Source organism: Hydra viridissima, unplaced genomic scaffold, assembly GCF_058129835.1.
Source record: "Hydra viridissima isolate aposymbiotic clone 2 unplaced genomic scaffold, HvirCarnegie_v1 scaffold_16, whole genome shotgun sequence".
Lineage (NCBI taxonomy): Eukaryota > Metazoa > Cnidaria > Hydrozoa > Anthoathecata > Hydridae > Hydra > Hydra viridissima.
In genome coordinates, this window is record NW_028324315.1 from 1370068 (window position 1) to 1384234 (window position 14167).

The following is a 14167-nucleotide window of genomic DNA, read 5'->3' on the forward strand; positions in this document are numbered from 1 at the left end:
TTGTGTCTTAACGTCTTGAAATTGGATGAAGAAAATGACTTTCAAGACATTGTCAATACCTTGTGGTAATTCTAAAAATGCGCGTATATAAAAAACGCTTTTATATGGACAGGCGGGACAAGCACCATGACGTCAGACATTACAAACTGAAAAATTTTCAAAAATAAAGTTTTTTAAAAATGATGCACGGTTCAAACGGAGAAAAAATCAAAATAAGCCAGAACCGCATCGTCTGCACACAAAAAAAATAATGAAAAAATATATGAGCCAGAACCCATGCCCACAAAAAGATTTGCAAAAAATGAAAATGAGCCAGAACCCTCTAGCCCTAGTAGTTGCATATAACTATAGTAAAGATGTATACAGTTCCATAAGATTACTGCATCTAATGTTCATTTATGAGGCTGCTAAATCATCTGATACAAATAATCTTCATTTTTAGCATTGGGATAATCAAAATATTATTTTTCTAGTGCTAAATATTTTGTAACCATCTTAACTCTTTTATATTAGGACTTTAATTACTTTAGCATTGACATATCATGTATTTCTTAATCAAATATAGTTTTTGCAGCTACATCACATATCTTTCTGTAAAAAACTGTTGATGGCTATTTTGTGTTATTTAATTTTAATAAAACTTTAAGTTTGTTAAAAACGGTTAAATAGCTGATAATTGAACTATGTTTAAAACTAAAACGAGACAAGTTAAAACAACTCCCAATCCAATTGAAATTAATGCATATCTCCTGGCGGCAACAGAAGCGGTTTGCGATTTGGCAAGATTTCCTTCTATAAATGCTGAATCGACCTAAAAAAAACATCACTGATATATTCAAAATTATCTAATGTCTTATTCAATGCCAAACTGATTATTTTGTTTCAAGAATGCAACTCTTAAATAAAAGACATACATTTTTGCATCAAAAGTGAGCTAAAAATCAAAAAACGTCTTTAAGAAACCTTAGCAAAAAGAAAATCAGCGTTTTCTTCCCTAAATGTTTTTCTAGTGAGAGAAAAATATTAAAAACTTATTGAAATGGCGGGGATAGAAAAGCTATATTTATGAAACTTCACATAGAAAAGTTTAGTTGTAAAAATTCAATATTAAGCTAGTATACAGCTAAATGACTCGAAATCAATATTTAAGTGTCAGAATGATCTCGTTAAGATTCAAAGTCAAACAACAAATCAAAACTTGCAGCTGACACTTTTAATCATAGTTAAGCATATTTTAAATTTTTTACTGGCTTTGAATCATACAACAGATTCAAAGTTCTACTTAAACATTTCAAATCTGCTGCAAGCAAACATTTACATTCGAGGTCAAATACAAACATTGATAAAACAACAAATAGTAACTACAATAAAAGGAGCAGAGGACATGTAATGAACGCAGAATCTGAGCTATTTTTAGTTTTCACAAGATTTTGACTTCACCTCTTAATTGAAGACTTCGCACTATTAAATTTCGACAAGGCATGTTAGGAGAATAATAGTGACTTGAAATAAATTTTTAACTGTATATGCAAACAATTTCGGCAACAAAACAAACTACAAAAAAAAAAAACAATGCAAAAATGTTTAGATGAAAAATATCGATGAACAAGGGTGATGTTTGGACTTCAGTGAACTATATATTGAAATGCTTACATCTTTTTGTACCTTTTTCAAATTACGAACATAATTCCGTTTGTCTGTCTGTACCTTTTTCAAATTGCGAACATAATTCCGCAAACGAATTGATTGAATTAAAAAGGGATTAATAAAATAAAAGGAATTAGTCCTTATTTGGCTTATGGGAAAATATATGTATTGCGCTTAAGTCTCAATCTTCTGATTCAAAAGCATGCTTTTGTGAGTTGCTTGAACTTTTTATCAAATTACTCTTCAAAAATCAACTTTGAAAACTTTTTTGGCTCAGACCTTTTTTTTTTTTCACCTGGAATATTTCTACAATACATCTGCACATGTTTCATTAACCAGAACAGAATTTATACTTAGTTATACTTAGTTGTACTTATTCATATATTAATGGAAATAATTCACCAGCAACATGCTTGCAACATCTTCGTGGTCAGGTTTAAATTTACCTTTAGTGTGTAATACCTTCCCATCTTTCTGACAAAAAGGTGTACATAAAAAATGTACTGATTTTTTTAAATTGATGCTGAAGCATTAGCTTTACCGAGAAACGAACTTTTTTCAACGTTGTGATTTGGTTTTACAACTAATTATTTAATGAAAATCTCGTTAGAAACCTCATAGGACTAAAGAATATATAAAAGCACCTCTAGATCAAAACATGCTCAGCTATCTTCTGCAATTAAATGTGATTTCTTTATTACTTGTATCAAGTAACAAGTAAAGATACTTCAACCATGATGATATTTGCTGCTATAGAACTTCTTCAGCATCTATCTAATCTCACCGACCAGTTATTTTTCTAAATACTGGTGGAAAAGCCGTAGAAATCTTTCAAAAAACTAGGAATAATTCATAAGCCTTTTGAATTCTTATCCTAATCACTTTCAGTGCTATAAATAGTGCGTTTTCCAGATATAATAATGTAATTGACTACAATACTAATATAATAATAAGTTGAAATTTAAATGCAGAATAAAAATACTAAAAAATGCGTTGCGGTTTTTCTCCTATAGAGAGAACGGCTAAATGTTGTATTTTGTAAGTTGAGTTTTGATTTTAATATTTAGCGAAAGAATTTCACTATTTTTCTCTTTATTTGACAGAAATCATTGTTTGTAGGGGAAATAGAAAAATGAAAATAGCGCAATAGAAAAAAAAAAAAAAAACGAAAAAGAAATCATTCAATTTAAAGGCCATGCTGCGTCAATTAAAATAAATTGTTGTCCGAAGGCGCAAAATCCAACTTTAAACGCTTGCTCACAATCGATTCTTGAACAATAATTGAGTCTGACAGCTCTTTAAGCTTTTAGCATAGATCTTAATTGAGTAATGATTTCAATTCTTCATTTTTGAACTTTTATTGGTACTTTAGCGTAATCCTTGCTTTGAAATCAAATTCAAATATTTTTTGATTTGTTGGAAACATTCTCTGTAACTTATATCGGATGGAGATTTTTTATCATAAACAAAATGGCGCTTTGAGTGGTACGAATTAGTGTAGATCATTATAGATATTTAGTAATATATTAGAAATATTATTTTTATTCTATTTATAAGTTGATTTTTACATTTTTTTAAATCAAAAGGGATGGGAATTAAATATTGTTCGACAAATCTCAAGCAGTAAAAAAGCAAACCACAAATGTCATTTTTGACTCAAAATTTCGTTAGGGTTTAATTAATATTATTTTTGGCTTGATTAATTTTTAGATTTTTTGAGTTTTGAATTCTTCGCACTTTTTTCTTGAAGCGAATGAAATGAAAGAAAAGATTGAATAGTGAGGAAACATTAAAAGTAACTTGGATATTTGCAAAATGATCAACTTGGATATTTGCAAAATGAGCATTAAAGAACTCGTCCAAAATCTGGCTTTTAACTTGAAAGAACTTTGTAGGAAACCAAGTTATGTTATGGCTATATAACATATATTGGCTTCCTACTGCACAGCAGTGACTGTAAATGTTAAGCTTAATTTTAGTTGATTTAATAAGACCTGAACTTATCTAGCCATAGATTGTGTTCATGATAGAAAAAAACATTTAAATGGCTTCAAATAAAAATTTTTCATTTTATTTTGTATTGAGCTGTTTGTTAGAATTATCAAAATAGACAAACAGCCTGTATTTCGCTCGTCCTTCTTAAAACATAACCCATGCACTAATAATGGTGCTATTTATTTAACTTACGTCATAGGATTTGCAAACAGCAAACAATCCAAGTGGCCAAAAGCAACATAAGCAGGAAAAAAAAGCGAGACACTTGTAATTTGGTGGACGTGGATTAAAAGGTTTTTCTTCTATGGAGACTGTAGAGCTGTTCACATTAGCATTAACTACCTGGTTTGTCTAAAGAAAACGCAGTGAACATTTTACAATAAATTAAATTAAATCTAGTAAAGAACATGAATGAGTAGGGTGAAAGTTGTTACCTGAGAATGGTATAACAGAATATTGTCTTCTTTCGTCATATCCGAGTTTTTCTGATAAATAACTCTCAATGGATATTGAGCTTGAGGTTGGTTAAATTGAGGATTGTCAATTCCCATAGGATCTTGATCTTGAAGTTGGTTAAACTGAGAATTGCTGATTCCCATCGGATATGGACTTGGAAGTTGATTAAACTTGGGATTATTAAATTCCGATGAATAATGATTTGCTTGAGTTACTTGGGATTGCATATCAGGAGGAGCCAGCTCTGAAAGAAAACTATTATGAAATCAAAAAGATGAAAAATCAAAAAAAAAGAAATAAAAGTGAAACTTTAATCGAGCATAAGAATCAACGTCTATAATAATGTCTAGAAATAAAAATAAACGCTAAAAGCAATTTTTATAACAGTTACAATAAAACCTACCAATTGAATTTATTTCTTCATTTGGATTTTCAGAAGATTTATTGTTTTCAGAAAAATCTGGGTCTAAATATTGATATGTGAATTGTTAATAATTGTATAAAATACCATTAGTTTTAAACAGCTTAGCAATTACCATTTTTGTGCTGCATTTGTAACAGTTCTAACGGTTGAAACCTCTTTTCGATGTTTAATGTTTAAGTTAAAGCTGCTAAACGAAAACAAGTAAACATTTTGATACAAATATAAAGATTTATCATAATAAAAACCTATAGTGAATACGGCTTATGTTTAAAAATAATAATAAGATCAATGTTTAATCATGATAGTAAGGTCTGTCTTTAATTATAATAATAGATAAATAATAATAAGATCTATCTTTATTAATAATAGTAAAAAGAGATGAATATGGATTATAGTAGCACACAACTATGTGGAAAAAAGTATCAAAGTTCGCTTAGGTTCTCTCCATAACCATAACTTTGTTCAGTGCCAGATTGAATTTTAAAGAACTGAGGTTATTGCATCACTAATTAACGTCATCATTTTGTTTGTATTTTTTTAAATTATGAGAGTAGGTCACACCACTAATACCTGAGAATGAACAAAATGTTTAAGAGTAACTTGCAATCTCACGGATACTAAAAAAAAAAATCTATTAAAGTATAAATATTGTTGTAGATATATTGTAAATAAATTATTTTCGTGCATTGCCATTATTGTTGTGGCCTACTAACACAGTTAGCGCTTGGTTACAAAATAATAAAATTGTTAAGTAATAGGTATCTTTGTTATGATGTAGTTGATTTTCGCTTTATAAAATCATTTTTAAATAAATTTTAATTTAAAATAGTAGTTTTGTAGATAAAATATATTGCCCTAAAATAAAATGATAAAACTCAAGTTTGGCTAACAGAATTTTTTCAGGATCCTGTTATAGAAGGACATTTTTGAAAAATGCTGTAGAAAATGAAGAAACAAGTAGTAGACAAACTGCAGCTGATTTAGAAGAGAAATTTTGTGTATGTCTTTCAAGGTGGTTGAAACGTGCGGGTGCACTCTGTAGTTAATAGCATCACTAGAACAAATATAAATCTGCATTGAAAACACAAGGGAATGAAAGTTTTCAGACAAATAGCGTTAGAGCAGATGGTGTGCATGTATTTCTTGAGAAACAATTTTGAACTATTCAGATTAAGCCAATTACTTTTTCAGTAAAGTTACAGAAAAACGTATTAGCTACCGTGGACCTAAAACAGATAACATTATTGAACAAGCAAATGATTTAACAGGAAAGGACAAATTAAGATTGACACTTTTTATGTCACAGTTGATGTTTTTATTGCTGATTTGAACCGAAGAATCATGGGTATTTAGAAGTTGATTAGCATTGTTTGCTTTTATATTGCAATAGCAACAGCACTGCAATAACAAAGCCACAAAACTCATTTGCTAAATTATTCAAATGATGTGAATAGCAAACTTCTTAACAAATGGGTACAACGGCCCTCCTTATTAAAACAACTTTCATCTACAGAAAATGAGAAGCCAATTACTCCACAAAAAATAATGAATATAATGTACCGCTATAATCTGCACGACGGCTTTTCAAATGTTTTTATTTCTCAGCGTATTTACTTAACGCTGCTTGTTAATAACTGCAGTGAAGGAAGATCATTTAGCCATTTAAAAGGGATAAAATCATCTTCATGGTCAACAGCGGGCCTGTACAGACTGGCATATTTACCTCTTTTTAAGATCGAGTATTGACAAGTCTTGACTTTCAAGATATCACTGATTCTTTCTCTGTTCTAAAAGCACGTTTTAAAACCGTAGCTTTATGTTAAGTTAGTAAATATAAGATATAAAAAATAGCATGTTCAAAGCAAACGGACAAAGTAATATTTTTAAAAAATTTTTGTCAGTATATATATATTTTTTAAAAATTATTTTTTACTATTATCTTTGCATCCGTTTGAGCAATATAGGACCAACTTTACTTTTACTCCGTTGTTTACGCCAAGCCTATGAAAAGTTAATCTGGCAGTGACTTTGTTCTTATAGATATATGGAAAAACAATGCTAAAAAGTGCTACTTGAAGGTTGTTTAGGTGTCGCTATGATTAATGAAAATTTTTTTGACAATGATTTTTATTGTCTTTTGTCATTATTGTGTGTGTAAAAGGCTAGAAAGACTACTTTTTTGTCATCGATGAGCAAATGCGGCTTTTTGTCAAATTAAATGAGGTTCCCATTTAAAGTTTATATCCACTTTTTTTAAACATCAAAATTTTTTTCACTAAATCTTGGTAAATGAAATTTGATTTTATATATTTAATATTATGCAATTATGATTATTACTACAGTACTATCTCTCTAATTTAAATTTTATGGGGAAAATTTTCGAATTGTAGTAAGTTGACTCTTATTAAGCGCGTTTCATGGTAACTTTAAATTTAATCGAATCATGGAGGTTTTTGAATTAAAGAGATTCAATTTAGAGATTTCACGGTATTACTATAGTTAACTATTTTTGTAATATATGAAAAACCAGAATGGTCACCCGTGCTATTTCTCTTTACTCAGCAAATTGACTCAGAAAGAAAGAAAGAAAGCTAATTGTATGACGGAAATCAAATCAGGACAAAGTAATTGGATAGCTGAAGGGTTAAAAAACAATCTTTGAATGGTGTTTTTGAGAGGTTCTTTGATATTTCACGTAAGGGTGTGATAGAGGTAATTACTAATGCAGAGGACAAGCAACTCCTTGTCAAGCAGAAAATAGATGTTGTCCGTTGCAATTTAGCAGGAGTGGATTGGAAACTGTGATATAGGTGTAGGAAAGGGTTATTCCAGTGGATCGGAAACAAATATAGGTGCGGAAAGGGTTTAATCATAATATGAAGCCAGGTATTGTTTGTGCTTCGGACTGGGTTTACTTTCCTGATCATTGACCTGTGTTTGGGGTAGTATCAGTAGTCAAGCCTTTTGGGAAATTCTATTCATGATTCAGCATAGTCTTTTTGTGCAATAAGTAGATCAAGAATGGTCATTTTCAATCAAATGACTAATGTTGATAAAGAGTGACTTAGGTTATCAAAGAAGTTTCATCTCATTTTACTACAGGAAGACTTCTTCTTCAAATTGTTTTAAGTGAGGAGAGGCTCAGAAGAGTTCTTGACTTTGCAGAATACAGACAGTATAGTTTAATTGGGCTGTGATCTTACTTATAATCTGAAGAAGTTGACATAGCTATTGTTTTAAAGTACAAACTAGTTTTTGGAAACGTTAAATAAAAACCGTGGAAACAGTATTAATAGAATATCTGTTGACAATCTAGGCATGCTGATCACTCTGATCCAAATAATTCCGTTTTGAAATAATGGAAAAATTTTTCCCAGGCAATTAATTATTGTCGTTGTTTACAAGGTTTAAAGAATGTACTATTTTACAGCGGTTCATATGTACTTTGCAGTTTGCAACAATTTATTTGCTTATAGTTTATTTAATCAGATGGAGCAAAGTTAGGCTTGTGGAGAAACGGATTTTAACAACTTTTATTTCTAGACCGCACTTAATGGATAGAAGAATAAGAACCTTAATTCGTAAAATTCATTTTCTTATGAAGAAAAAAAAAAATATATATAATCAAGTTTAAATTATTGAGTTTTGATGAAAAAAATAAAAAACAGAATAAATTTAAGAAAACCAGTAATCATGTTGATTTTTAATAACAACAACCAAAAGAAAGAAAAACAACCAATAAAAGTGTAGCGGAACTTGATACTAAAAGTCTTCTATCTGTAAAAGTATGCTATCTGTGGTGGTATATTTCAAAAATGCATAAATAAAAAGAAACAAAATAATAACAACAATCTGTAGTGAATTTTGTATTAAGAAAAAAAAAAGAGAAAGTTCCTTTTAATTTTTAGTTACTTAAAAATAAGCAGAAAGTAAAATATAAATTGCTTTACTACTCCAATAGCATTACCTTTATTTATTTCTGTTGTAAGACGTAGAAAAGGTTGAGCGTGTACAGCTGTCACTTTAACCAAGCCTAAAAAACTGTTAACTGGCCATGAACTACTGCCTTGTTGGTATTTGAGAAAGTACCATCACATGACCGACTAAGGAGCGTTCAAACACATTTGTTATTTTAAAATATCTAATTTCACTAGAATCGAACTTATTGCTCGTCTCATGTTTTAATACTAACAGCAAGCAAAACATCATAAATCATTTAATTTTTTGATTTAAGTGCAAATAACTTTTTTACATTAAAACTAAAAGAAGACAAACAAACTTAAGCATTTTTCACATTTGCTTCCAAAGTTATTTGCTTTAAAAAGTATTTTTTCTCATGCTACCTTTTATTTGTCGATTGCTTATAGGCCGCAATACCACTATAACAAAAAAGAAATATTTCCTATTTCATCTATCGTTTTGGTGTTTGACACCGTGTATAGTTTAAAAAGCATTCAAGAAAGATTTTCACTAATCAGTTTTGATAAATTTTTCTCTTAAACGCCCAATTTTATCGCAATAATTTTCTCTTCTTACTTTGACGCCACATAATATAAGTATAAATTAGGGTGGAGCAAAAAGTACAAAAAGATAGAGTTCAAATACAGGACAAGTATAAATCAGTGTTTCGTATTTAACTTAAAGCTGTACCAAAAAAAGAATTCTCAAATACGTCACCAATTTCTAGCCACTTAGTATTTATTAAAAATTCGAAAATGCAATATTGATCAAAATAGAGCTAGTTTAGTTGTTATAAGATCGAAATTGTTAGCCAAAAAAATTCAGCGAAAATATTGATCAAAATATCTTTATCTATTTATCTTCAGATAAATAGGATTCAGGAGCTACTTTAATTGTTGTGTGAAAAATGCAAACCTCTGCCATTCCAGAGAGTATTTTGAGCTTATAAAACTTTCTCACATGAAAATTTCCTTATACTTTTATATTCATCATTTAAGTCTGCCTCCAAGATATTTTCCGGATGGAAAAAGTAGCTTATGTTTTTGAGTATTGGAGGAACAACAATTTAATCAGTTTTATCAAGCTTCTGGTACAACGATATCACGAAGCTCTTGGCTACATCCTAATTTGTAGGATGTGGTTTAATATGAGACAATGCTGTTGCATAAAAGTTGAACAAAAATTTCGGAATACATTTATTAGCCTTTTCCTAGGGAAACTGTTGGCATCCACTACACATATAGATTGTTGAAGAGGTCTTCTGAGATGCTGTTAAATTTTTCTAATTATTCCTTTGATTTTACCTGGACAATTAAACTAAAAAATTGAAGTTTACTTTTGTAGGACTTAAAAATCCAAAATCTTTCAAGACGATATTAGTTTTCAAACAGGTATCAAGATAGCTGACTCTTCCTCAACCAACAGATTTGAAAAGCTCTAGATACTTCGATTTTGTAAACCACTTGTAAAACAGAATTCACAATTACTTTTTGCTCTTCTGAACCATCAAGGTACCTTCCATCAAAGTCTTCCTCATTTGAAATATACGTCATTTTCAAGTCTTTTTGGATTTTCAATCTTCACAATCATCATTTTTGGATTTTCAATCTTCACAATTATCAAAATTTGGATTTTCAATCTTCACAATCATCACAATTGGCTCAATCTTCACAATCATCATTTTTTTAGAACTCCTCTAACATATCCAGAAATTTCACTCGATTATCTATTATCGATACTCGATTACTTGATTATATTGAATCTTACAATCAGTAAGGGATAAATAATCTGTTTTTGAGAAAACTCTAGCATTGATGCACTTTAAAAGCCAAAGTCAAACAGACTGCAGAAACTTGAAAAGTCTTTTTGATATCTGTTAGATGAACTGTTTCCGGATATTTTTGTAGATACTACTCTTTCTCAAGAAACTTTTTAACTTTTAGCAACACTTTGTTAAAGGCAATAGTATGTATGCTGGTAGTTGAATATATTTTAATCAAGTCGGTAACTGAAATTTTGAAAATGTCATTAAAAGTCTGAAAGTGGCACATTTTTTGTAATGTCCATTAGAAAAAAAAAGCACTGGATGTCGAGTTTACTTCTTGTGCAAGAGCTTGTTACAGTTTAGCCATCTTTTGTAAAGGGAATGACATCAACTTAATGATCATTTGTGATGGAAATTCTATCGGGGGAAATCATTAGAAATGGATACTTTCATGTATTTGACAGAAGAACTAGAGGTACGCCATAGTTAAGTTATGTTGTTAAGAAAGAAGTAAAATCGTCTCGTATACCGGTTATCTCGTTAATTGACGAAAGTTTGCTCGATCCCTTATAATATATAGTGTTAATGAAATTCGAATTCAGTATTATTCATTTCTACTGGAACATAATATGTAAAAACAATTTTGGAAGTTGCAACTTCTAGACATGTACAGAATACTAAAATCAATAATTTTCTTTATCAAAAAAGGAATATATTTTGTTCCCTCTCCTAATCCACTCGTCATTCTGATGGTCTTTTGACCAAAAAGTTAAATGAACGTTTTGTTTTTATTTTACTTAATAAATTTTTAAATTAATTTCACAATTGATACAAAAGTCAGATATATTAAAAAAAAAATTATCAATTATATTAAAAAGTAAACGTCGACTATATCAGAAACGATATGTTAATTATATATATTTAATAACAAATATACTTTAAATAAAATGTCAAGTCTCTAATATTTGAGATGTCTTAATCAAATCCTAATTTTTTTTATGTATGGAGGATATTCAAAAATGTCTTTTTTTAGGTTTAATTTTAGCAGGCTCTTCTATTAAACTAATACTTTTTGAATATTTAAACTGGTGTTTTAAAAAAGCAAAATTTATTTGGTTATAATATTTTTAATGGACAGAAGCAGCAATGACGATGTCAAAATTACGACCTAGTTTAAATGAACTATGGATGCTCCTAAGCTAAATGTTTTGTTGAGTTTTTATTAAAACCTTCCTAGTCTACGTGAAAAAATGATTCTTTGAGGACTAACTTTCCAATTCATATTCTTTTTAAAATCTATAAGAATGCTTATGAGTAAATTACTATAACTAAAAATTCTAGCTTGTAATTTTACGTGATTGCTGTCATACTTTTTGAATATTTTTTCTTAAGTGTTTCTTACCCAGGAAAAACCGTACTCATTTTTGTAACTTAAACCCGGGTTATATTTTGCAAATAAACGAGGTAATTTCGGAGAATTTCAGTTTTGATAATTTTGCCAAAACTTTTTTTTGTAAATCAAACTCTTTCACCGTGATAAACTTCAATTAGCCGTTCCCTCCATAGAATAGATCCTCAGTACATTTTTTGGCTCTTCGTATTCAAAAAGTAAAAAAAGAGCATCACGCTTTTTTAGAAGATTCAATTAATTTAAGTTTAAGAAACATTTCAAAAAGATTTTTATTGTGGTTAACTATTAACTCATTCCATCCAAGTAAATGTAACCGTTGAAACAATAATAACTACAAAATATTGCAGATACGGCATAATTTGATGTATTCAATTATGCTACAGTAATTTTATCAAAATCACTAACCTATCAGTTTATGTTAATTCCATTCCTTAATTCCATCAATTAGTTCCATCCAATAATTCCGAAGAAAAGTTGTTTGAGAAAAAAAATAGGTGTCATTAATTTGAACAAAAAACAGATATTTGTTTAACTACTATTTGTAATTAAATATCTGTGAATTTTTTCTTCACTTCTTATAGGTAGCAAGTAAAGATATTTTGGCCATGATTTGCTACTATAAAAGTTCTCGAGCATCTATCTCATTTATCTGATTTAGCTGACTAATTATTTCTCTAAATGCTAGTTAAAAAATCCGTGGAAATCTTTTAAAAAGACAAGAAGCAATATCTAAACCATTTAAGTGCTAATAAGAGTATTTTATCCAGGCAATAACTTGGCAAAAACCATTTTCACGGTCATGAAATCCGTGATACATTCCGTGAAATCAGCCGTTTTTGTAAACTTCCGTAAAATTTGACTTTGACCGTGAAAATACCATGATTTTAAATACATTTTAGCATATTTTTTCATGGCTACCAAAAATTCATTTTTTGTGTAGATAACTTATATGCTATAAATAAAGCAGCGTAAATACTGTTTAAACAAAGGATAGTAATTGCACTAGCCTATGTAGATATACATAACTAAATCTTAATGTGAAACATACAAAACGCATAGTTGGCTACGAGTTAATAATCTGTGACTGCTGTACACAAGCAACCACACGCTAAGGGTGCACCGCCCCACATAAACTGATAGCCTAGGCTATGTTATAACAGGATACAAGTGGTGATTGCGCGCATGGAGTTTGGTGATAGCTAAAGTCCTGGGATGAGTAGTGGAGATCATTTGTCAACATATCTGACTACTATGAAATGCTTCTTGACAGTAGACCGTTTGTCATGTCGAGTCGTGGAGCGTTGTAGAATTATGAAAGTTATAAACTACATACTATAAATATAAATCCTCACTCGCGGCGCCGAGCGTTACCAAACGCTAAAGCCGATACTTGGCAGCCATCTGTATTGTTGCGATGGAGATCTTAGACCGGTTTACCACTACACGAATAACTGAAACTACAAAAAGGAATGCTGAAACAAAGCTATAACTTGAGCCGGCCATTGAATTGCCGGCGCCATCATAATTTATCGCTTAAATCTTGCACTGCTATAGAGTGATACAATATTATAGACCACCAAATTGCTATGGAATTAATTTAGCCTACTGATATTATATTTATTGACTAAATGTGACCCACCACAGCGAAAAAAGGCGTTAGTCGTAATTCTAGAAAAAAAAAGATATTTGCACCCTTTTGTAGCTCTTTCTTTCTCAGTTTTAGAAAATTTCTTTTATTTTGTTTTTATCTGGTTCTAATCTATAGTTACATGAACTCAAAGTTAATATCTAGGAATAAAATAGTTTCAAAAAAAATTGCAAAAGAAACTGTTCCTTAGTGTTACAACTTATTTACAGATTGGTCACAACTGGGTGATCCTTGAAAAGCGTCTATTGTACAGTGAGTGAAGCAACTTTAACAATGGACACAAAGATTTTATACCAATAAATAACAGGCCTACTTAATGGAATATTAATTAAGGGTATTCCCATCGACTAATCAATTAAGTGTGCTTGAGAAATTCACTTAATTTAACAAAACTTTTGAAACTGTTTTAACCAGTTAATTAAAGTGGTTCACACCCTTTTAAAATACACCCTTTTAAAAATCGAAAAAAAAAATTTTTACTTTTTTGAAATATTAAGGTACAAAACTCCACATTATATTTTTACAATCATGAGCTTTATAAGTAAAAAAAAAAAAAAAAAAAAAATGAAAATATATTGTGGTTAGTGCAATATCTTTGTATTTGGAACCTCTATAGAAACATTATTGCAACTTTTTATAAAAAAAACATTATCTTTTTAAATTCTTTATAACTAAACGTGATTTTTAAGACTCATAAATTTTAATGTGTTTTACTCACAAAAACGAAAATATCTTCAGTTCTATTAAAGCTTTTGTCTTCAACTTTCAAATTATGTTTATTAATATCTCTATGAGGACTGTAAGCAGATTTATAAAACTTAAAGAATAAAGAAAGTAGTTTGAATGTAGTTTGTCAGAACA

General features: G+C 29.7%; 1 protein-coding gene across 2 annotated transcripts; it reads right to left on the reverse strand.

Annotated features, from left to right (window-relative positions):
* Nucleotides 1-524: 524 nt before the first annotated feature.
* On the reverse strand, nucleotides 525-8656 carry LOC149877243 (uncharacterized). Of its 2 annotated transcripts, none has more exons than XM_090074348.1 (6): nucleotides 8490-8656; nucleotides 4635-4709; nucleotides 4502-4564; nucleotides 4077-4342; nucleotides 3835-3993; nucleotides 525-811 (listed from the first exon to the last, which is right to left on the reverse strand). In XM_090074348.1, the coding sequence occupies exons 2-6, from the start codon at nucleotides 4648-4650 to the stop codon at nucleotides 662-664; spliced, it is 654 nt and encodes a 217-aa protein (XP_089930474.1). In that variant the 5' UTR covers nucleotides 4651-4709; nucleotides 8490-8656; the 3' UTR covers nucleotides 525-661. The 2 variants fall into 2 exon arrangements, with proteins under 2 accessions (XP_089930474.1, XP_089930475.1); XM_090074349.1 differs by having other exon boundaries at nucleotides 8473-8497.
* Nucleotides 8657-14167: the final 5511 nt, after the last annotated feature.

Excerpts from the sequence above, each read along its gene's own strand:
- LOC149877243 (XM_090074348.1), bottom strand. Across the intron at positions 3,994-4,076 it reads TTCTGTTATACCATTCTCAG|ACAAACCAGGTAGTTAATGC; the intron begins GTAACAACTTTC and ends CGTTTTCTTTAG. Across the intron at positions 812-3,834 it reads CTGTTTGCAAATCCTATGAC|GTCGATTCAGCATTTATAGA; the intron begins GTAAGTTAAATA and ends TGTTTTTTTTAG.